Raw genomic sequence first — 23,897 nt, 5'->3', positions numbered from 1 at the left:
TAATTGAGGCAATTTAGTGTCGACCTACAGACCTTATATAGTAAAACTACTAAAACTGTTCTGCATTTTGGCCCAGACTGATAGTTCTACACAACCCTGACCACTGCTATCAAGGTGTTCCAAGAATTAGACAATGCCTTCACATAACAACCCTGACCACTGCTATCAAGGTGTTCCAAGAATTAGACAATGCCTTCACATAACAACCCTGACCACTGCTATCAAGGTGTTCCAAGAATTAGACAATGCCTTCACATAACAACCCTGACCACTGCTATCAAGGTGTTCCAAGAATTAGACAATGCCTTCACATAACAACCCTGACCACTGCTATCAAGGTGTCCCAATAATTAGACAATGCCTTCACATAACAACCCTGACCACTGCTATCAAGGTGTTCCAAGAATTAGACAATGCCTTCACATAACAACCCTGACCACAGCTATCAAAGGGGTTCCAATAATTAGACAATGCCTTCACATAACAACCCTGACCACTGCTATCAAGGTGTTCCAATAATTAGACAATGCCTTCACATAACAACCCTGACCACTGCTATCAAGGTGTCCCAATAATTAGACAATGCCTTCACATAACAACCCTGACCACTGCTATCAAGGTGTTCCAATAATTAGACAATGCCTTCACATAACAACCCTGACCACTGCTATCAAGGTGTCCCAAGAATTAGACAATGCCTTCACATAACAACCCTGACCACTGCTATCAAGGTGTTCCAATAATTAGACAATGCCTTCACATAACAACCCTGACCACTGCTATCAAGGTGTCCCAATAATTAGACAATGCCTTCACATAACAACCCTGACCACTGCTATCAAGGTGTTCCAAGAATTAGACAATGCCTTCACATAACAACCCTGACCACAGCTATCAAAGGGGTTCCAATAATTAGACAATGCCTTCACATAACAACCCTGACCACTGCTATCAAGGTGTCCCAATAATTAGACAATGCCTTCACATAACAACCCTGACCACTGCTATCAAGGTGTTCCAATAATTAGACAATGCCTTCACATAACAACCCTGACCACTGCTATCAAGGTGTTCCAATAATTAGACAATGCCTTCACATAACAACCCTGACCACTGCTATCAAGGTGTCCCAAGAATTAGACAATGCCTTCACATAACAACCCTGACCACTGCTATCAAGGTGTTCCAATAATTAGACAATGCCTTCACATAACAACCCTGACCACTGCTATCAAGGTGTCCCAAGAATTAGACAATTCCTTCACATAACAACCCTGACCACTGCTATCAAGGTGTCCCAAGAATTAGACAATGCCTTCACATAACAACCCTGACCACTGCTATCAAGGTGTCCCAAGAATTAGACAATGCCTTCACATAACAACCCTGACCACTGCTATCAAGGTGTCCCAATAATTAGACAATGCCTTCACATAACAACCCTGACCACTGCTATCAAGGTGTTCCAAGAATTAGACAATGCCTTCACATAACAACCCTGACCACTGCTATCAAGGTGTTCCAAGAATTAGACAATGCCTTCACATAACAACCCTGACCACTGCTATCAAGGTGTCCCAATAATTAGACAATGCCTTCACATAACAACCCTGACCACTGCTATCAAGGTGTTCCAAGAATTAGACAATGCCTTCACATAACAACCCTGACCACAGCTATCAAAGGGGTTCCAATAATTAGACAATGCCTTCACATATCAAACCTGACCACTGTTATCAAGGTGTCCCAATAATTAGACAATGCCTTCACATAACAACCCTGACCACTGCTATCAAGGTGTTCCAATAATTAGACAATGCCTTCACATAACAACCCTGACCACTGCTATCAAGGTGTCCCAATAATTAGACAATGCCTTCACATAACAACCCTGACCACTGCTATCAAGGTGTTCCAATAATTAGACAATGCCTTCACATAACAACCCTGACCACTGCTATCAAGGTGTCCCAATAATTAGACAATGCCTTCACATAACAACCCTGACCACTGCTATCAAGGTGTCCCAAGAATTAGACAATTCCTTCACATAACAACCCTGACCACTGCTATCAAGGTGTCCCAAGAATTAGACAATGCCTTCACATAACAACCCTGACCACTGCTATCAAGGTGTCCCAAGAATTAGACAATGCCTTCACATAACAACCCTGACCACTGCTATCAAGGTGTCCCAAGAATTAGACAATGCCTTCACATAACAACCCTGACCACTGCTATCAAGGTGTTCCAATAATTAGACAATGCCTTCACATAACAACCCTGACCACTGCTATCAAGGTGTCCCAAGAATTAGACAATGCCTTCACATAACAACCCTGACCACTGCTATCAAGGTGTCCCAATAATTAGACAATGCCTTCACATATCAAACCTGACCACTGCTATCAAGGTGTTCCAAGAATTAGACAATGCCTTCACATAACAACCCTGACCACTGCTATCAAGGTGTCCCAATAATTAGACAATGCCTTCACATAACAACCCTGACCACTGTTATCAAGGTGTTCCAAGAATTAGACAATGCCTTCACATAACAACCCTGACCACTGCTATCAAGGTGTCCCAATAATTAGACAATGCCTTCACATAACAACCCTGACCACTGCTATCAAGGTGTCCCAATAATTAGACAATGCCTTCACATAACAACCCTGACCACTGCTATCAAGGTGTCCCAATAATTAGACAATGCCTTCACATAACAACCCTGACCACTGTTATCAAGGTGTTCCAAGAATTAGACAATGCCTTCACATAACAACCCTGACCACTGCTATCAAGGTGTTCCAAGAATTAGACAATGCCTTCACATAACAACCCTGACCACTGCTATCAAGGTGTTCCAAGAATTAGACAATGCCTTCACATAACAACCCTGACCACTGTTATCAAGGTGTTCCAAGAATTAGACAATGCCTTCACATAACAACCCTGACCACTGCTATCAAGGTGTCCCAATAATTAGACAATGCCTTCACATAACAACCCTGACCACTGCTATCAAAGGTGTTCCAAGAATTAGACAATGCCTTCACATAACAACCCTGACCACTGCTATCAAGGTGTCCCAATAATTAGACAATGCCTTCACATAACAACCCTGACCACTGCTATCAAGGTGTTCCAAGAATTAGACAATGCCTTCACATAACAACCTTGACCACTGCTATCAAGGTGTCCCAAGAATTAGACAATGCCTTCACATAACCCTGACCACCCTGACCACTGCTATCAAGGTGTTGTCCCAAGAATTAGACAATGCCTTCACATAACAACCCTGACCACTGCTATCAAGGTGTCCCAATAATTAGACAATGCCTTCACATAACAAACCCTGACCACTGCTATCAAGGTGTCCCAAGAATTAGACAATGCCTTCACATAACAACCCTGACCACTGCTATCAAGGTGTCCCAATAATTAGACAATGCCTTCACATAACAACCCTGACCACTGCTATCAAGGTGTCCCAAGAATTAGACAATGCCTTCACATAACAACCCTGACCACTGCTATCAAGGTGTCCCAAAGAATTAGACAATGTCCCAATAATTAGACAATGCCTTCACATATCAAACCTGACCACTGCTATCAAGGTGTTCCAAGAATTAGACAATGCCTTCACATAACAACCCTGACCACTGCTATCAAGGGGTTCCAAGAATTAGACAATGCCTTCACATAACAACCCTGACCACTGCTATCAAGGTGTCCCAATAATTAGACAATGCCTTCACATAACAACCCTGACCACTGCTATCAAGGTGTTCCAAGAATTAGACAATGCCTTCACATAACAACCCTGACCACTGCTATCAAGGTGTCCCAAGAATTAGACAATGCCTTCACATAACAACCCTGACCACTGCTATCAAGGTGTCCCAAGAATTAGACAATGCCTTCACATAACAACCCTGACCACTGCTATCAAGGTGTCCCAAGAATTAGACAATGCCTTCACATAACAACCCTGACCACAGCTATCAAGGTGTCCCAATAATCAGACAATGCCTTCACATAACAACCCTGACCACAGCTATCAAGGTGTCCCAATAATTAGACAATTCCTTCACATAACAACCCTGACCACTGCTATCAAGGTGTTCCAAGAATTAGACAATACCTTCACATAACAACCCTGACCACTGCTATCAAGGTGTTCCAAGAATTAGACAATACCTTCACATAACAACCCTGACCAGATTTACAGATCCTATATCCACATTTTTATGTCGAGAGAGTAGGCTTCAATATGCACAAATAAGTAAATATGTATTTTTTATGAATTGCCAACTTTGTGGTACAACTGTTTATTAGAAACAATAAATACGTAGCAAAATCAGGAGCCCATATTGTATTATAACCATGTTAACATGAATCTTAGTGGCAGAGCTAAGGTTGGTGTATTATAACCATGTTAACATGAATCTTAGTGGCAGAGCTAAGGTTGGTGTATTATAACCATGTTAACATGAATCTTAGTGGCAGAGCTAAGGTTGGTGTATTATAACCATGTTAACATGAATCTTAGTGGCAGAGCTAAGGTTGGTGTATTATAACCATGTTAACATGAATCTTAGTGGCAGAGCTAAGGTTGGTGTCTGAGATTGTGCATAGACTGCTGTTTAGCCGTAATCAGGATATTTTCGACGATCCTTTACTTGCAATACATTCTTCTTCAACTTCTGTGGCTAGTTGCAGGTAGAACTCCATAAACCAGGGAATATTCTGAAAAATACTTGGATCGAGTGAGAAATGCCTCTCGCAGGTGTATAGATCTTTGTTTTGGTTGCACTGTGTGATACGGCCACGTCGCAAAGAAACGACTAGTTCCTCTAAAGATGTTGGGAAAAGATGTCTGGCAGCTAAAATGGCGAGGGAACTCCTCACTCGGTGCAAAAGGTGGATTTAATATCGTTCTGAATATTCTCTGATTTTTGGAGTATCACCTGCAACTAGGTTGCTAGTTCGAATCCATGAGCTGACAAGGTAAAAATCTGTTGTTCTGCCCCTGAACAAGGCAGTTAACCCACTGTTCCTAGGTCGTCATTGTTCCTAACTGACTTGCCTAGTTAAATAAAGGTTAAATAAAAAAACTGGACACGGGTGTTTATTAGAGACAAGTTTCTTATGAATCAAGAACAAAGTATCGCCAAGTAAAGGTTTGTTGAAAAATGAGGGCTAGTGCTTTTCACTACCTCTGCTGTAACAGGTATGGAAGTAACGGAGTACATTATTTCATACCCCATTACAAACTGTAGCTGGTTGAATTAGTGGTCTGAAGGGGAGACAGGCTTTTTGTCAACCAGGACCACTTCTCCACTGGTGCCCAAGCAAGGCCTTTATAAAGGGAGAACCACTACCTACTTTGCCTGTTGCATTTCGGTTCACAGGAGACCCCTGGAGTAGGATGAAAATCTGGAAAGGGAGTACAGAATAAAATTAATTAGTGAAAAGTAAATAGTATATCAAATTAAGTATTTATTATTTTAAAAAGCCAGCTAATTACCCAATCTTTCTGAGGAGACAGAGTGTGATCCACAAAGCTGAACATCGAGGGTGAAACGTTTGAAGTGGTTGGGGTACAGAAGGCCAGAGGAACGTTCCACAGGGACCATGGTGGTCAGGTAATTATCATTCTGGTAGGAACATCTGGAAAGAAAGGGGAGTAATAGAAACTTCATGTTGCAAAATGTCAAACAACCCTTCCAGTCCAAAGCACTTTCCATGCAAGCCTCAATAAAAAATACATAGTGGTACATGATACCTTTGATGTCACATAACGAAGAGATCTCAAACATATTGTTCAAAATACATACAGTATTAGTAAAAAGAGCAAGTCCTATAATCAGGGAGCAGCAAGCACGGAAATGAGGTGGATAGTACTGAAGTTACTCTTCAATGATGAGATCCCACCTGTACTTGACATATCTGATCTGGAGTTTTGGTTACTGCTGGCCTCTGGGGCTCTGGCCTCTGGGAAGTCTGCAGCTGTGGCCCATGTGGCTCTTGCCTCTGGGGAGTCTGCAGTTGTGGCCTCTGGGGCTCTGGCCTCTGGGAAGTCTGCAGCTGTGGCCCATGTGGCTCTTGCCTCTGGGGAGTCTGCAGTTGTGGCCTCTGGGGCTCTGGCCTCTGGGAAGTCTGCAGCTGTGGCCCATGTGGCTCTTGCCTCTGGGGAGTCTGCAGTTGTGGCCTCTGGGGCTCTGGCCTCTGATGAGTCTGCAGCTGTGGCCCATGTGGCTCTTGCCTCTGAGGAGTCTGCAGCTGTGGCCTCTGGGGCTCTGGTCTCTGGGGAGTCTGCAGCTATGGGCACTGGGGCTCTAGTCTCTGATGAGTCTGTAGCTGTGGGCACTGGGGCTCTGGTCTCTGATGAGTCTGCAGCTGTGGGCACTGGGGCTCTGGTCGCTGATGAGTCTGTAGCTGTGAGCACTGGGGCTCTTGCCTCTGGGGAGTCTGCGGCTGTGGGCACTGGGGCTCTAGTCTCTGATGAGTCTGTAGCTGTGAGCACTGGGGCTCTTGCCTCTGGGGAGTCTGCAGCTGTGGCCCCTGGGGCTGTCTATGCATAGAGTCTGTAATTTGGGGTTAGGGGTCGTTGTATGGAGGAAACCTCCAGTTAGGATGTGCATCAGCATAACATGCAAACACTACCAACAACACAAACCCAAAGGAACACCAACTCACTGCCATACCTGCTCAATAAGATACTGCCTATACTGCCTAAAACAGATTTATACCTGACTGAGTATGATAGAATGCAAGAAACTGTCTCCTGTAATCAAAATCAATCCCTTTCCAACCCTGTGCAATGAAATAATCTGCACCTTATTGTCTAGAGTCCGTGGATTTACACAAATGAGCAAAATCAGCTTCAGTGGATATTCGTCTCCCAGCCTATATTAGAAAGAACACAGCTTACACAGCCTGAGAGGTGCGGTTTAATAGATCACTATGTGTGTACGTGTGTCCTCAGTCCTAGGACCTTCAGCGATGAGCTGATGCCGATTACTATCATCAGTGAACGAGACAAATGTGGAATCATTCCAAATACTCAGTGGACACCTTGAGTCTATGTCTGTAGACTAAATAATATGTGAATCATGTGGGTTACAGAGACTCTGAATATGTTATGCATTATGCCAATGACACACAATCTAAATACAGTATTTCTTGGTTGACTCATGTCAACGTCTCTGTGCATTAGTGGTGGGGTAGCCTAAATAAATACAACAGATAGGCCTAATTATAATAACGGTAATGAAGGAAATACAAAATGCTGGGCAAATCATTATCGAGAGCTCGTGGCTGAGTGCAGTGGAGGCTCCTCAGAGGAGGAAGGGGAGGACCATACTCTTCCGTGAATTTCATACAAATAGTGAAACATTTAAAAAGTTATCCTTATTAGATAAAACTATAATCAATATATTCACGTCACCAAATAATTGATGAAATAACACTGTTTTGCAATGAAGGTCTACAACAGCCCTCTGTAGGGTAGCACCATGGTGTAGCCAGAGGACAACTAGTTTCTTCCTCCTCTGGGTACATTGACTTCAATACAAAACCTAGGAGGCTCATGGTTTTCACCCCCTTCCATAGACTTACACAGTTTTATTTTATACCTTTATTTAACTATGCAAGTCAGTTAAGAACAAATTCTTATTTTCAATGACAGCCTAGGAACAGTGGGTTAACTGCTTTGTTCAGGGGCAGAACAACATATTTTTTACCCTGTCAGCTCAGGGATTCGATCTTGTAACCTTTACGGTTACTAGTCCAACTCTCTAACCACTAGGCTACCTGCCGCAGTAATTATAACAACTTCCGGAGGATGTCCTCCAACCTATCAGAGCTCTTGCAGCATGAACTGACACTTTGTGTGTAAGACAGTTACATGACCTACAGCAAGGTTAAGCAGGTTAATCTTTCCGATATTTTCGGACCACTAAACCCCTATTGATTTAGAACCACAGAGTTACCAGAAGTCGCAAAGAAATCAGGAGCTGCCTTCACTATTCCAGCACCATTTCAACATCATCAAATCACCTCTGCTTAGTCTACTTCAGTGACAACTAAAAGATACTAAAAATAATTTGTCCAATCATCATAAGCTAAATATGATGTGGCTGTCAATGGTTCTGATTTCATGCACGCAAGTAGAAAAACATGTTGACTCATCCAAAGTGTAGAGAATTGCCAATGTCACCCTCTCTTTCATTCTGTCATACAGTACACACTTTTATTCTAAGTTGTCCTAGGCTACCTACAGTGGGGGAAAAAAGTATTTAGTCAGCCACCAATTGTGCAAGTTCTCTCACTTAAAAAGATGAGAGAGGCCTGTAATTTTCATCATAGGTACACTTCAACTATGACAGACAAAATTAGGATTTATTTGCAAATTATGGTGGAAAATAAGTATTTGGTCACCTACAATCAAGCAAGATTTCTGGTTCTCACAGACCTGTAACTTCTTCTTTAAGAGGCTCCTCTGTCCTCCACTCGTTACCTGTATTAATGGCACCTGTTTGAACTTGTTATCAGTATAAAAGACACCTGTCCACAACCTCAAACAGTCACACTCCAAACTCCACTATGGCCAAGACCAAAGAGCTGTCAAAGGACACCAGAAACAAAATTGTAGACCTGCACCAGGCTGGGAAGACTGAATCTGCAATAGGTAAGCAGCTTGGTTTGAAGAAATCAACTGTGGGAGCAATTATTAGGAAATGGAAGACATACAAGACCACTGATAATCTCCCTTGATCTGGGGCTCCACGCAAGATCTCACCCCGTGGGGTCAAAGTGATCACAAGAACTGTGAGCAAAAATCCCAGGACCACACGGGGGGACCTAGTGAATGACTTGCAGAGAGCTGGGACCAAAGTAACAAAGCCTACCATCAGTAACACACTACGCCGCCAGGGATTCAAATCCTGCAGTGCCAGACGTGTCCCACTGCTTAAGCCAGTACATGTCCAGGCCCGTCTGAAGTTTGCTAGAGAGCATTTGGATGATCCAGAAGAAGATTGGGAGAATGTCATATGGTCAGATGAAACCAAAATATAACTTTTTGGTAAAAACTAAACTCGTCGTGTTTGGAGGACAAAGAATGCTGAGTTGCATCCAAAGAACACCATACCTACTGTGAAGCATGGGGGTGGAAACATCATACTTTGGGGCTGTTTTTCTGCAAAGGGACCGTGTAAAGGAAAGAATTAATGGGGCCATGTATCGTGAGATTTTGAGTGAAAACCTCCTTCCATCAGCAAGGGCATTGAAGACGAAACATGGCTGGGTCTTTCAGCAATGATCCCAAACACACCGCCCGGGCAATGAAGGAGTGGCTTCGTAAGAAGCATTTTAAGGTCCTGGAGTGGCCTAGCCAGTCTCCAGATCTCAACCCCAGTTGAAAGTCCGTGTTGCCCAGCAACAGCCCCAAAACATCACTGCTCCAGAGGAGATCTCCATGGAGGAATGGGCCAAAATACCAGCAACAGTGTGTGAAAACCTTGTGAAGACTTACAGAAAACATGTGACCTCTGTCATTGCCAACAAAGGGTATATAACAAAGTATTGAGATAAACTTTTGTTATTGTTTTAATTTGCTATCTTGCATGTGTGATTTCATGAAAGTTAGATTTTTATAGTCATTTATTTGAATGTGGCGCTCTGCATTTAGCGTCCCACATATCCCAGAGAGGTTTTAAAGGCAGTAAATGAGGCTGAATGAACGGTTTTGCTGCCAGACAAGGCCCTACTGATAGCCAGGTGTAGAAGTGGTAAGGATTCACTCCATGGTGAATGAACGGTTTTACTGCCAGACAAGGCCCCACTGATAGCCAGGTGTAGAAGTGGTAAGGATTCACTCCATGGTGAATGAACGGTTTTACTGCCAGACAAGGCCCCACTGATAGCCAGGTGTAGAAGTGGTAAGGATTCACTCCATGGTGAATGAACGGTTTTGCTGCCAGACAAGGCCCCACTGATAGCCAGGTGTAGAAGTGGTAAGGATTCACTCCATGGTGAATGAACGGTTTTACTGCCAGACAAGGCCCCACTGATAGCGAGGTGTAGAAGTGGTAAGGATTCACTCCATGGTGAATGAACGGTTTTACTGCCAGACAAGGCCCCACTGATAGCCAGGTGTAGAAGTGGTAAGGATTCACTCCATGGTGAATGAACGGTTTTACTGCCAGACAAGGCCCAACTGATAGCCAGGTGTAGAAGTGGTAAGGATTTACTCCATTGTGTTGAAAAGAAAGCTCTGCTGTTGAAACAGCTTTATGTTGGCCCTAACAGTTTGTGGGCACAGTTTGTCACCGTTATAGTGCAATTAATGTATTGTTTAGTGTTGTGTTGTGGCTTTGCTGTTGTTTCCCCCACCAAGATATACATGCTAAAATCACCACTGGCTCGAGCCAAGAGCTGGCAGATACAGTGTGGTTAGGCTGTGCTGGTAGGCTAGTCTACATGATGAGATTATTATGGATTAGAGCAAGAATATTTTTATTTATCAATAAAAACGATGGTTATTAGATCGGTATGATGGTTATTATATTGATATGATGGTTATTATATTTATATGATGGTGATTATATTGATATGATGGTTATTATATTGATATGATGGTTATTATATCGGTATGATGGTTATTATGTTGATATGATGGTTATTATATTGATATGATGGTTATTATATTGATATGATGGTTATTATATTGATATGATGATTATTACATTGATATGATGGTTATTACATTTATATGGTGGTTATTATATTGATATGATGGTTATTATATTGATATGATGGTTATATATCGGTATGATGGTTATTATGTTGATATGATGGTTATTACATTTATATGATGGTTATGATGGTTATTATATTGATATGATGGTTATTATATCGGTATGATGGTTATTATATCGGTATGATGGGTATTATATTGATATGATGATTATTATATTGATATGATGGTTATTATATTGATATGATGGTTATTATATTGATATGATGGTTATTATTTTGATATGATGGTTATTATATCGGTATGATGGTTATTATATTGATATGATGGTTATTATATTGATATGATGGTTATTATATCGGTATGATGTTATTATGTTGATATGATGGTTATTATATTGATATGATGGTTATTATATTGGTATGATGGTTATTATGTTGATTATTATTATTATTATTATATGATGGTTTTATATCGGTATGATGGTTATTATATTGATATGATGATTATTATATTGATATGATGGTTATTATATTGATATGATGGTTATTATATCGGTATGATGTTATTATGTTGATATGATGGTTATTATATTGATATGATGGTTATTATATTGGTATGATGGTTATTATGTTGATATGATGGTTATTATATTGATATGATGGTTATTATATCGGTATGATGGTTATTATATTGGTATGATGGTTATTATATTGATATGATGGTTATTACATTTATATGATGGTTATGTTTGTTATTATATTGATATGATGGTTATTATATCGGTTTGATGGTTATTATATTGATATGATGGTTATTATATCGGTATGATGGTTATTATATTGGTATGATGGTTATTATATTGATATGATGGTTATTATGTTGATATGATGGTTATTATATTGATATGATGATTATTATATCGGTATGATGGTTATTATATTGGTATTATGGTCATTATATTGATATGATGGTTATTACATTGATATGATGATTATTATATCGGTATGATGGTTATTATGTTGATATGATGGTTATTAGATTGGTATGATGGTTATTATATTGGTATGATGGTTATTATATCGGTATGATGGCTATTATATTGGTATGATGGTTATTATATTGATATGATGATTATTATATTGATATGATGGTTATTACATTTATATGATGGTTATGATGGGTATTATATTGATATGATGGTATATTATATCAGTTTGATGGTTATTATATTGACATGATGGTTATTATATTGATATGATGGTTATTAGATTGGTATGATGGTTATTATATTGGTATGATGGTTATTATATCGGTATGATGGCTATTATATTGGTATGATGGTTATTATATTGATATGATGATTATTATATTGATATGATGGTTATTACATTTATATGATGGTTATGATGGGTATTATATTGATATGATGGTTATTTTTTTGACGGTTATTATATTGATATGATGGTTATTATATTGATATGATGGTTATCATATCGGTATGATGGTTATTATATCGATATGACGGTTATTATATTGATATGATGGTTATTATATCGGTATTTGAGCATAAAGGTGTTTCCACCACCATTTCTCGCACAATTAATTTATAGACAAAAAGATATCATCATGTAGAATGAACAAATGATATGTCTGTATTTATACAATTGTACTGAAACTCCCTGTTTCCATCACAGCTGTCTTGGTTTTTTTTTATATACAGTATGACTTTACTTTATACTTTACTCGCATAAAAACTGTGGATGGGAAAAGTGGGTTAGTCATGTTCATATTTAGATTGACTGTGATTGTCAAAATACAGAACATATTCAGACTCGGTAACCAACATGATTCACATACTAGTCAATTCTGTAGTCTCCAGACAAACACTCAAGGTGCCGACTGAATATTTGGAATGGTTTTACATTTCTCTTGTTCACACAGGGGCGCAACTTTCACTGGGGACATTTTTGTTCCCTCCCCCAGTTTAATCATTGCACTGTGATACAAAACACAGCCCAGTGTACTTTAGGACCATGCAGATGCATCAGAGTGGTCGGAGGCTGTTTTCAGTTTTCAGCAGGCCGGATTTAGGACCACACTGACACCACAGAGCGTGAGGACAGGCTATGTGAAGGCAAAGCTTCTGAAAGGCTGGCGTATAGGACCAGCAAGGGAGAGATGAACATAGGCAGCTGCTGTCTGTGTTGCACATAGTTCAGTGTGTATGTGTTGCACTCTTCCACTGAGTTGTAAAAGCAAGCAGAGCAGAAACTGGTTACTCTTTAGTTGACTGATCTAGCTGGCAAGGCAACTGCTGTTTGACAGAAAAAATGGTGCTGAGCTTGTAGTGTAACTGTCATGTGAAGTTCGCTAATGTTTCATCCCCTCTCGACTGAAGTGAATGAACTACTAGTAGCTAGTTAGCTAGCTAGTAAATAACACAGCCAGTTAAGCTCTAGCTAGCCTTTAGCTATCTGTCAGGTAGCAGTATCTAAAAGCTGTTTTGTGTATGGAAATGTTTAGAAGGCGTTGTTTTGTCCCATTTCAACAGAAGTACATTTGATGATGTACCATTAGCTAGAGCTTGGCTAATTTTAGCTAGCTAGCTCATTAGCTATAGCTATTATTTTGTCTCAATCACACTAGACCTGAATCAAACGATGAAACCAGTGGCCAAACTATTTAGTTTTTATGAGTCAGTATATATAATTCCCTACTTTTCACAGTGACATGGTATGTAAAGCTCTGCATGCTTCACTGTCATGGTGCACAGTCAGTACACAACACTATGCTCATCATGTCAGATGGATCAGCTGGTGACAGGAGTCTCTGCAGGGTTAGACAGCCAGGGAAGACCAGTCTATGGAGCTCAGGTGAATGTTGCAGTGTATTATAACAATCAGTGAATGGATACAAAGTTCAGTCTTGAATTGATCTGTCTGGGATCAGTCTGGGATCTGGGAATTAATGTCATTTTAATTATGAAACCATTTATACTCTTGGATAATATAATGTATAAATGTACACCAAGGTAATTCTTTATCATGCCTCATCTGAGCAGGATCAGATGGTGACAGGGGTCTCATCAGGGTCAGACAGCCAGGGAAGACCAGTCTGACGGTGCAGAGGTGAACTTTTGCAGATAGAGGGCATTCTGAAAATATTCAGACATTTACATTTAAGTCATTTAGCAGACGCTCTTATCCAGAGCGACTTACAAATTCACTTGACCTTTTCCACATGTTGTTACTTTACAGCCTTATTCTAAAATGGATTAAATAAAACAAAGACAATCTACACACAACACCCCATAATGACAAAGTGAAAACAGGTTTTGTTGAAATTTAAGCAAAACGGAAATACCTTATTTACTTAAGTATTCAGACCCTTTGCCTTGAGACTCAAAATTGAGCTCAGATGCATCCTGTTTCCATTGATCATCCTTGATGTTTCTACAACTTGATTGGAGTCCACCTGTGGTAAATTCAATTGATTTGACATGATTTAGAAAAGCACACACCTGTCTATATAAGGTCCAACAGTTGACAGTGCATATCAGAGCAAAAACCAAGCCATGAGGTCGAAGGACTTGTCCGTAGAGCTCAGAGACAGGATTGTGTCGAGGCACAGACCTTTGGCAGGGTACCAAAAACATTTCTACAGCATTGATGGTCCCCCAGAACAAAGGTCTTAAATGGAAGAAGTTTGGAACCATCATTCTTAAATGGAAGAAGTTTTGAACCACCAAGACTTCCTAGAGCTGGTCACCAGGCCAAACTGAGCAATCGGGGGAGGTGACCAAGAACCTGATGGGCATTCTGACAAAGCTCCAGAGTTCCTCTGTGGAGATGGGAGAACCTTCCAGAAGGACAACCATCTCTGCAGCACTCCACCAATCAGGCCTTTATGGTAGAGTGACCAGAGGGAAGCCATTCCTCAATAAAAGGTATGTGACAGTCCACTTGGAGTTTGCCAAAAGGCACCTAAAGGACTCAGACCATGAGAAACCAAAATTGAATGCTTTGGCCTGAATGCCAAATATCACTTCAGGAGGAAACCTGACACCATCCCTACGGTGAAGCATGGTGGTGGCAGCTTCATGCTGTGGGGATGTTTTTCAGCGGCAGGTACTGGGAGACTAGTCAGGATCGAGGGAAAGATGAACGGAGCAAAGTACAGAGAGATCCTTGATGAAAACCTGCTCCAAAACGCTCAGGACCTCAGAATGGGGCAAAGGTTCATCTTCCAACAGGACAACGACCCTAAGCACACAGCCAAGACAACACAGGAGTGGTTTCGGGACAAGTCTCTGAATGTCCTTGAGTGGCCCAGCCAAAGACCTGAAAACAGCTGTGCAGCAACACTCCCCATCCAACCTGACAGAGCTTGAGAGGATCTGCAGAGGAGAATGGGAGAAACTCCCCAAATACAGGTGTGCCAAGCTTGTAGTGTCATACCCAAGAAGACTCGAGACTGTAATCGCGGCCAACGGTGCTTCAACAAAGTACTGAGTAAAGGGTCTGAATACTTATGTAAATGTCATATTTCAGTTATTTGATAAAAATGATCAAAAACTGGTTTTGCTTCGTCATTTTGGGGTATTGTGATGTCATTATGGGGTATTGTGTGTAGATTGATGAGGGGAAAAAATAATTGAATCAATTTTATAATAAGGCTGTAATGTAACAAAATGTAGAAAAAGTCAAGAGGTCTGAATACTATCCGAATGCACAGTTCAACAATTCTCTCTGTGCAGTATACACTGGACAAGCAAGAAGCTTCAAAGATGTAAACTATTTTAAGGCAGTCTGACAAACCTCTAAAGTTGCTTTCCAAACTGCATCAAGGGTTGACAGAGGCTTTTCCCAATGACATAGAACATGTAAATAAAAATTACATTTACATTTACATTTAAGTCATTTAGCAGACGCTCTTATCCAGAGCGACTTACAAATTGGTGCATTCACCTTATGACATCCAGTGGAACAGCCACTTTACAATAGTGCATCTAAATCTTTTAAGGGAGGGGGTGAGAAGGATTACTTTATCCTATCCTAGGTATTCCTTAAAGAGATGGGGTTTCAGGTGTCTCCGGAAGGTGGTGATTGACTCCGCTGTCCTGGCGTCGTGAGGGAGTGTGTTCCACCATTGGGGAGCCAGAGCAGCGAACAGTTTTGACTGGGCTGAGCGGGAACTGTACTTCCTCAGTGGTAGGGAGGCGAGCAGGCCAGAGGTGGATGAACGCAGTGCCCTTATGTGAGGAAAAAATGAGGAAGACCTGAGAGACGCTACTGATGACAGATCTGTTAGAATGCACAGTCATTTTCATATATTCTCAGACATAAATTACTGCAGTTAGAGACCATCCATAGAATGTTGGTTGTCACGCTGGCCTTGGCCTAACCCACCTGAAACCAATAATGAATGTTTCACTAAGATCCTAAAGCTGAGTGTGGTGTGTTGGGTTGGGGAGCTGCCGAGCCGTGGACCCCTAGGGGCAGGATGGAGTGACCCAGCTCTATTGTGTGCAAGTAAAAATACCTCTACATTACTATTAGGCCAATGATATGAATTATATGGAGGTAGTAGTTTCTGTAGTGTTTCTGCGCGTTAATGTGTAGGTGTATGTGTGTTTATTATTAAGCCTTTGCTTTCTAAAACTTTCCCATATAAAAAGAGATGGGAAGGAAGTTGTGTTGGGGAGAGAGTTGAGTTATTGACTAGGCTGGTGGCGATCGGGTGTACAGGCGGCTCGGGTTGGCTGGGCGGTCTGGCTGACATTTGATGTAGAGGGAGTCTTAATAAAGACAATCAAAAGTTGTCTTGGTACTTTATTTGTAAGAGTTGTTCATTTGTTAGGCTACTGGTTCAAGGTGCAGCACAATATTAAATGATCAAAGATCTAGTTCAGTCTTGTTAATTAAGCATTTTTAAACACAATCTCTTACCTAGCTTGATGACTGTGGGCATTTTTTGCTTACTTTTTGTTGTTCTACATAGAGACAGCTAGAAGGGTCATATTATATTTGTGTAGAAATGCAGGAAATAAGCTTTAGATGCCCCCCAAAGTTTGAGGACCCCCAGACACCCGCAAAGTTATGTCCCCCCCACTTCTAAAACCAAAGTTGCGCCCCTGTGTTCGCACATGATAGGAATTTGCGTCTCGCTAAAGGTCGTAGTACAAGGACTGAGGACACACAGGAACACGTACACACATAGTGATGTATTACATCATATATCTCAGGGTATATAAGCTGTGTTCTTCCTAATGGAGGTTGAACAATTTTTCTGCACTGAAGCTTGTTTTTGTTTCCTTGTTGCGATCTATTTTTGCAACTTGTATTGTGCTCTTATTTTCACAAACTACTAGGGGTTATTTCTAGATAATGCCACTGACTCTAGTCTAGCAAATACGGTGCTGACCATTTAATTGCACAGGGTTGGAAAGGGATTTGTTTTACAGGAGGCAGTATAGGTTGTATAGGCAATATTGCACATACCTGTATTATTGAAGATAGCTTAATATCTTTTTGAGCAGGTATGGCAGTGAAGTGGTGTTCCTTTGGGTTTGTGTTGTTGGTAGTGTTCGCATGGTGTGCTGATGCACAGCCTAACTTGAGGCTTCCTTCGTACAACAACCCCCAACCCCAAATTACAACCTCCACGCCTAGACAGCCCCAATGGCCAGAGCCCCAGTGGCCACAGCTGCAGACTCCCCAGAGACCAGAGCCCCAGAGGCCACAGCTGCAGACTCCCCAGAGACCAGAGCCCCAGAGGCCACAGCTGCAGACTCACCAGAGACCAGAGCCCCAGAGGCCACAGCTGCAGACTCACCAGAGGTCAGAGCCACAGGGACCACAACTACAGACTCTCCAGAGGCCAGAGACCCAGAGGCCACAGCTGCAGACTCCCCAGAGGCCACAGCTGCAGACTCCCCAGATGCCACAGCTGCAGACTCACCAGAGGTCAGAGCCACAGGGACCACAACTACAGACTCTCCAGAGACCAGAGCCCCAGAGGCCACAGCTGCAGACTCAGAGACCAGAGCCCCAGAGGCCACAGCTGCAGACTCAGCAGAGGCCAGAGCCCCAGGGACCACAACTACAGACTCTCCAGAGACCAGAGCCCCAGAGGCCACAGCAGCAGACTCCCCAGAGACCAGAGCCCCAGAGGCCACAGCAGCAGACATCCCAGAGACCAGAGCCCCAGTGGCCACAGCTGCAGACTCCTCAGAGGCCACAGCAGCAGACTCCTCAGAGGCCACAGCAGCAGACTCCCCATAGGCCAGAGTCCCAGTGGCCACAGCAGCAGACTCCTCAGAGGCCAGATCACCAGGGGCCACAGCTACAGACTCCCCAGAGGCATGAGCCCCAGTGGCCACAGCTACAGACTCCCCAGAGACCAGATCACCAGAGGCCACAGCAGCAGACTCCCCAGAGGCATGAGCCCCAGTGGCCACAGCTACAGACTCCCCAGAGACCAGATCACCAGAGGCCACAGCAGCAGACTCCCCAGAGACCAGTGATCCAGGGACCACAGCAGCAGACTCCTCAGAGGCCAGTGATCCAGGGGACACAGCAGCAGACTCCTCAGAGGCATGAGCCCCAGTGGCCACAGCTACAGACTCCCCAGAGACCAGATCACCAGAGGCCACAGCAACAGACTCCCCAGCGGCCAGAGTCCCAGTGGCCACAGCAGCAGACTCCTCAGAGGCCAGTGATCCAGGGGCCACAGCAGCAGACTCCTCAGAGGCCAGTGATCCAGGGGCCACAGCAGCAGACTCCCCAGCGGCCAGAGTCGCAGTGGCCACAGCAGCAGACTCCCCAGCGGCCAGAGTCCCAGTGGCCACAGCAGCAGACTCCTCAGAGGCCAGTGATCCAGGGGCCACAGCAGCAGACTCCTCAGAGGCCAGTGATCCAGGGGCCACAGCAGCAGACCCAGTCCCAGACTCCCCAGCGGCCAGAGTCCCAGTGGCCACAGCAGCAGACTCCCCAGCGGCCAGAGTCCCAGTGGCCACAGCAGCAGACTCCCAGAGGCCAGTGATCCAGGGGCCACAGAGTCCCAGTGGCCACCCAGCAACAGACTCCTCAGAGGCCAGTGATCCAGGGGCCACAGCAGCAGACTCCCCAGCGGCCAGAGTCCCAGTGGCCACAGCAACAGACTCCTCAGAGGCCAGTGATCCAGGGGCCACAGCAGCAGACTCCCCAGCGGCCAGAGTCCCAGTGGCCACAGCAACAGACTCCTCAGAGGCCAGTGATCCAGGGGCCACAGCAGCAGACTCCCCAGCGGCCAGAGTCCCAGTGGCCACAGCAGCAGACTCCCCAGCGGCCAGAGTCCCAGTGGCCACAGCAGCAGACTCCTCAGAGGCCAGTGATCCAGGGGCCACAGCAGCAGACTCCCCAGCGGCCAGAGTCCCAGTGGCCAGCAGTAACCCAAACTCCAGATCAGAGATGTCAAGTACCGGTTCGGGATATAGTGCAATGTGGAACCCCAGATATTACTCCATCTCAATGTCAGGCTATCTACTGCTGCTTCAATGGACAGCAGTGCTACTATGGGAAGGCAGGTGAGTGTCTGATATAGTTTCTGTCTTGTAATGCTCAGATGATATTGTAATGCTCAAAACATGTACTTTTTCCTCTCTTTCCCCAGTGACTGTGCAGTGTACCAGGGATGCTCAGTTTGTGGTGGTGGTGGCCAGGGATTCCACTTGGCCCAAAATAGACATTGATTCCATCAGTCTGTTGGGGGGAAATGACCGCCCCTGCAGTCCTGTTGGCATCACTTCAGCCTTCGCCATATACCAGTTCCCTGTCACTGCCTGTGGCACCACTATAAAGGTGAGTAGAGATAATATGAATGTTATACACTGGCTCGGTATTAACTGTGGACTCTCCCCTGCAGGAGGAAAGTGGTTATGTGGTTTACGAGAACAGGATGGCATCTTCCTATAACGTGGGGGTGGGACCTCGAGGCTCTATCACCAGGGACAGCCATTTTGAGTGAGTCTTCTCTCTGTAAGATTGAATTGACTTGATTGATTCCCCAGAGGCGATTCAGAACGTCACGGGCGTGTCTTCGCCCATAAAGCAGTGATACAGTATGCTTGAAGACCCTATTGTATCACTGCTTGTTTCTCCCTATCTAGGCTGCTGTTCCAGTGTAAGTACTCTGCCACTGCAGTAGAGGCTCTGGTTACTGAGGTGAACACTATTCCTGCACCCGCTCCTGTTGCTGCTCCGGGACCCCTCAGTGTGGAACTGAGACTGGCCAAAGGAACATGCGACACCAAGGGGTGTAATGACGGTAACGTTCTGTGTCAATTTGTAATATTTGAACGCAATGAAGTGATTTAAAAAAAAAAATTGTATTGACTTTTACAAACGTTTTTCCAATCCCGTCTGACTTCCAGAGTCGAGATCCTTCACATTGTATTACACTGAGGAAGACTACCCCATCACTAAAGTCTTGAGGCAGCCTGTGAACGTTGAGGTTCGCATCCTGGAGAGGAAGGATCCCAACCTGTTCCTGATGCTGGAGCACTGCTGGACCACCTCTGAGCCCAGCCCTGTCAGCATGCCCCAGTGGGATCTCATCATTGAAGAGTAACTACAGTACTATCCACCTCATTTCCATGCTTGCTGCTCCCTGATTATACGACATGCTCTTTTTACTAATACTGTATGTATTTTGAACAATATGTTTGAGATCTCTTCGTTATGTGACATCAAAGGTATCATGTACCACTATGTATTTTGAATTATAGATACACTGAGTGCACAACACATTAGGAACACCTTCCTAATTTTGATTTGCACCCCTTTTGCCCTCAGAACAGCCTCGATTCGTCGGCAAGGTGTCGAAAGCGTTCAACATGGATGCTGGCCCATGTCGACTCCAATGCTTCCCATAGTTGAGTCAAGTGCTGAATGTCCTTTGGGTGGTGGAGCATTCTTGATACACAAGGGAAACTGTTGAGCGTGAAAAACCCAGCATCGTTGCAGTTCATGACAAACTAAAACCGGTGCACCTACTATATCCCGTTCCCTGGCACTTAAACATTTTGTTTTGTCCATTCACCCATGGAAGGGAACTATACACAATCCATGTCTCAGTTGTTTTAAGACTTAAAAATCCATCTTTGACATGTCCCGTCCCCTCCATCTCCACTGATTGAAGTGGATTTAACAGGTGACATTAATAAGGGATCATAGCTTTCACCTGGATTCACCTGGTACAGCTCAGCATTTAACACCATTGTAACATCGTCATTAAGTTCGAGACCCTGGGTCTCAACCCTGCCCTGTGCAACTGGGTTCTGGACTTCCTGACGGGCCACCCCCAGGTGGTGAGGGTAGGAAACAGCATCTTCACCCCGCTGATCCTCAACACTGAGGCCCCACAAGGGTGCGTGCTCAGCCCTCTCCTGTACTCCCTGTTCACCCATGACTGCGTGGCCATGCACGCCTCCAACTCAATCATCAAATTTGCAGACGAAACTACAGTGGTAGTCTTGATTACCAACAACGACGAGACGGCCTATAGGGAGGAGGTGAGGGCCCTCGGAGTGTGGTGTCAGGAAAAAACCTCACACTCAACGTCAACAAAACAAAGGAGATATTCGTGGACTTCAGGAAACAGCAGAGGGAGCACCCCCCCATCCACATCGACTGGACAGTAGCGGAGAAGGTGGGAAGTTCCTCAGCGTAAACTTCACAGACAAACTGAATTGGTCCACCCACACAGACAGCGTCGTGAAGAAGGCGCAGCAACGCCTCTTCAACCTCAGGAGGCTGAAGAAATTTGACTTGTCACCTAAAACACTCACAAACTTTTACAGATGCACAATCGAGAGCATTCCTGTCGGGCTGTATCACCGCCTGGTACGGCAACTGCTCTGCCCACAACCGCAAGGCTCTCCAGAGGGTAGTGAGGTCTGCACAACACATCACCGGGGCAAACTACCTGCCCTCCATGACACCAACAATGTCACAGGAAGGCCAAAAAGTTCATCAAGGATAACAACCACCTGAGCCACTGTTTGTTCACCCCGCTATCATCCAGAAGGCGAGGTCAGTACAGGTGCATCAAATCTGGGACCGAGAGACTGAAAAACAGCTTCTATCTCAAGGCCATCAGACTGTTAAACAGCCATCACTAACACTGAGTGGCTGCTGCCAACATACTGACTCAAATCTCTGGCCACTTTAATAAATGAAATTATTAAAGGTATCATGAGTCACTTTAAATAATGCCACTTTAATAATGTTTACATACCCTACATTACTCATCTCATATGAATATACTGTATTTTATTCTATTTATTCTATTGTATCTTGCCTATGCCGCACGGCCATCACTCATTCATATATTTATATGTACATATTCTTATTCATCCCTTTACATTTGTGTGTATAAGGTAGTTGTTGTGTATAAGGTAGTTGTTGTTAGATTACTTGTTAGATATTACTGCATTGTCGGAACTGGAAGCATAAGCATTTCCTTACACTCGCATTAACATCTGCTAACCATGTGTATGTGACCAATACAATTTGATTTGGGATAAGTCTATGTCATGGAAAGAGCGGTTGTTCCTCATGTTTTGTACACTAAATTGCTTTGGACAGGAAGGGTTGGATTTTGCAACATGAACTATCTATTACTCCTCTCTCTCTTTCCAGTTGTTCCTACCAGAATGATAATTACCTGACCACCATGGTCCCTGTGGAACGTTCCTCTGGCCTTCTGTACCCCAACCACTACAAACGCTTTACCCTCGAGATGTTCACCTTTGTGGATCACACCCTGTCTCCCCAGAAAGAGCGGGTAATTGGCTGGCTTTTTTACGATAGAAACTTCATTTGATATACTATTTACTTTTCACTAACTTCTTTTATTCTGTACTCTCTTTACAGATTTTCATCCACTGTAGTACATCTGTGTGCTACCCTACTCCAGGGGTCTCCTGTGAACCGAAATGCAACAGGCAAAGTAGGTAGTGGTTCTCCCGTTATAAAGGCCTTGCTTGGGCACCATGGCCCATATTTAAAGTGTCTCAAAGTAGGAGTGCTGATCTCCAATCAGATCCTCCCTGTCCATAATCTTAATCGTTATGATTTAACAGACAACTGATCCGAGATCAACACTTCTACTTTCAGATGTTATTGTGAACATGACCCAGGTTCTGTTCTTATCTGTTTCCGTGGTGTTTTTCAGGGAGAGATGTTGCTGCTGCTCAGAGGAAGACTATACAGACTGCTGTGGTCTCCAGTGGAGAAGTGGTCCTGGTTGACAAAAAGCCTGTCTCCCCTTCAGACCACTAATTCAACCAGCTACAGTTTGTAATGGGGTATGAAATAATGTACTCCGTAATTCCATACCGGGATTTTTCTTGACGATACTTTATTTGTTCTTGATTTGGAAGAAACATATCTCTTATAAACGTCCGTGTCCAGTTGCCGGCGGTACTCCAAAAAATCTGAGAATATTCAGAAAAATATTAAATCCACTTTTGCACAGAGTGAGAGGTGGCCTCCCGATTTTAGCTGCCAGACATCTTGCATTTCCCAACATCTTTGCAGGAACTAGTCGTTTCTATGCGACGTGAGCCACGGCTGACAGCATGTCACACAGTGCGTCCAAAACAAAGATCTATACACGTGCAAGAGGCGTTTCTCAATCTATGCAAAACGTGGAAATAATATTTTTCTGAATATTCTCTCTTTTTTTTTTAGTTCCACTTGCAACTAGACACAGAAGTACTCCAGGCATTTCCTACATACACTGGAACCTTTCGAACAAATAATGAAGAAAGTATCACCAAGTAAAGGTTTGTTGGAAATATCCCGATTACAGCAAGACAGCAGCTCAGACACAAACTTTAACTCTATATGGTTATAATACAACATGGGCTCCTGATTTTGCTGCGTATTTATTGTTTCTAATAAACAGTTGTACCACAAAGTTGGCAATTCATAAAAAATGATTTTTTAAACTTATTTGTGCATATTGAAGCCTACTCTCTCGACATAAAAATGTGGATATAGGATCTGTAAATCTGGTCAGGGTTGTTATGTGAAGGTATTGTCTAATTCGTGGGACACCTTGATAGCAGTGGTCAGGGTTG

The 23,897-nt window shown here is 43.4% G+C and overlaps 1 protein-coding gene across 1 annotated transcript; it reads left to right on the top strand.

Moving 5' to 3' along the window:
- The first annotated feature begins 17,311 nt into the window (after positions 1–17,311).
- Positions 17,312–23,211, top strand: LOC127907689 (uncharacterized). Its single transcript, XM_052464268.1, has 9 exons — positions 17,312–18,806; positions 18,870–19,337; positions 19,424–19,611; positions 19,676–19,773; positions 19,920–20,077; positions 20,184–20,376; positions 22,453–22,597; positions 22,687–22,762; positions 22,988–23,211. The coding sequence occupies exons 1-9, from the start codon at positions 17,312–17,314 to the stop codon at positions 23,092–23,094; spliced, it is 2,928 nt and encodes a 975-aa protein (XP_052320228.1). The 3' UTR covers positions 23,095–23,211.
- The last annotated feature ends 686 nt before the right edge of the window (positions 23,212–23,897 follow it).

Source organism: Oncorhynchus keta, chromosome 15, assembly GCF_023373465.1.
Source record: "Oncorhynchus keta strain PuntledgeMale-10-30-2019 chromosome 15, Oket_V2, whole genome shotgun sequence".
NCBI classification, from domain to species: domain Eukaryota; kingdom Metazoa; phylum Chordata; class Actinopteri; order Salmoniformes; family Salmonidae; genus Oncorhynchus; species Oncorhynchus keta.
The sequence above is the reverse complement of the archived record's forward strand: the minus strand, read 5'-3'. Positions and strand labels throughout refer to the sequence as shown.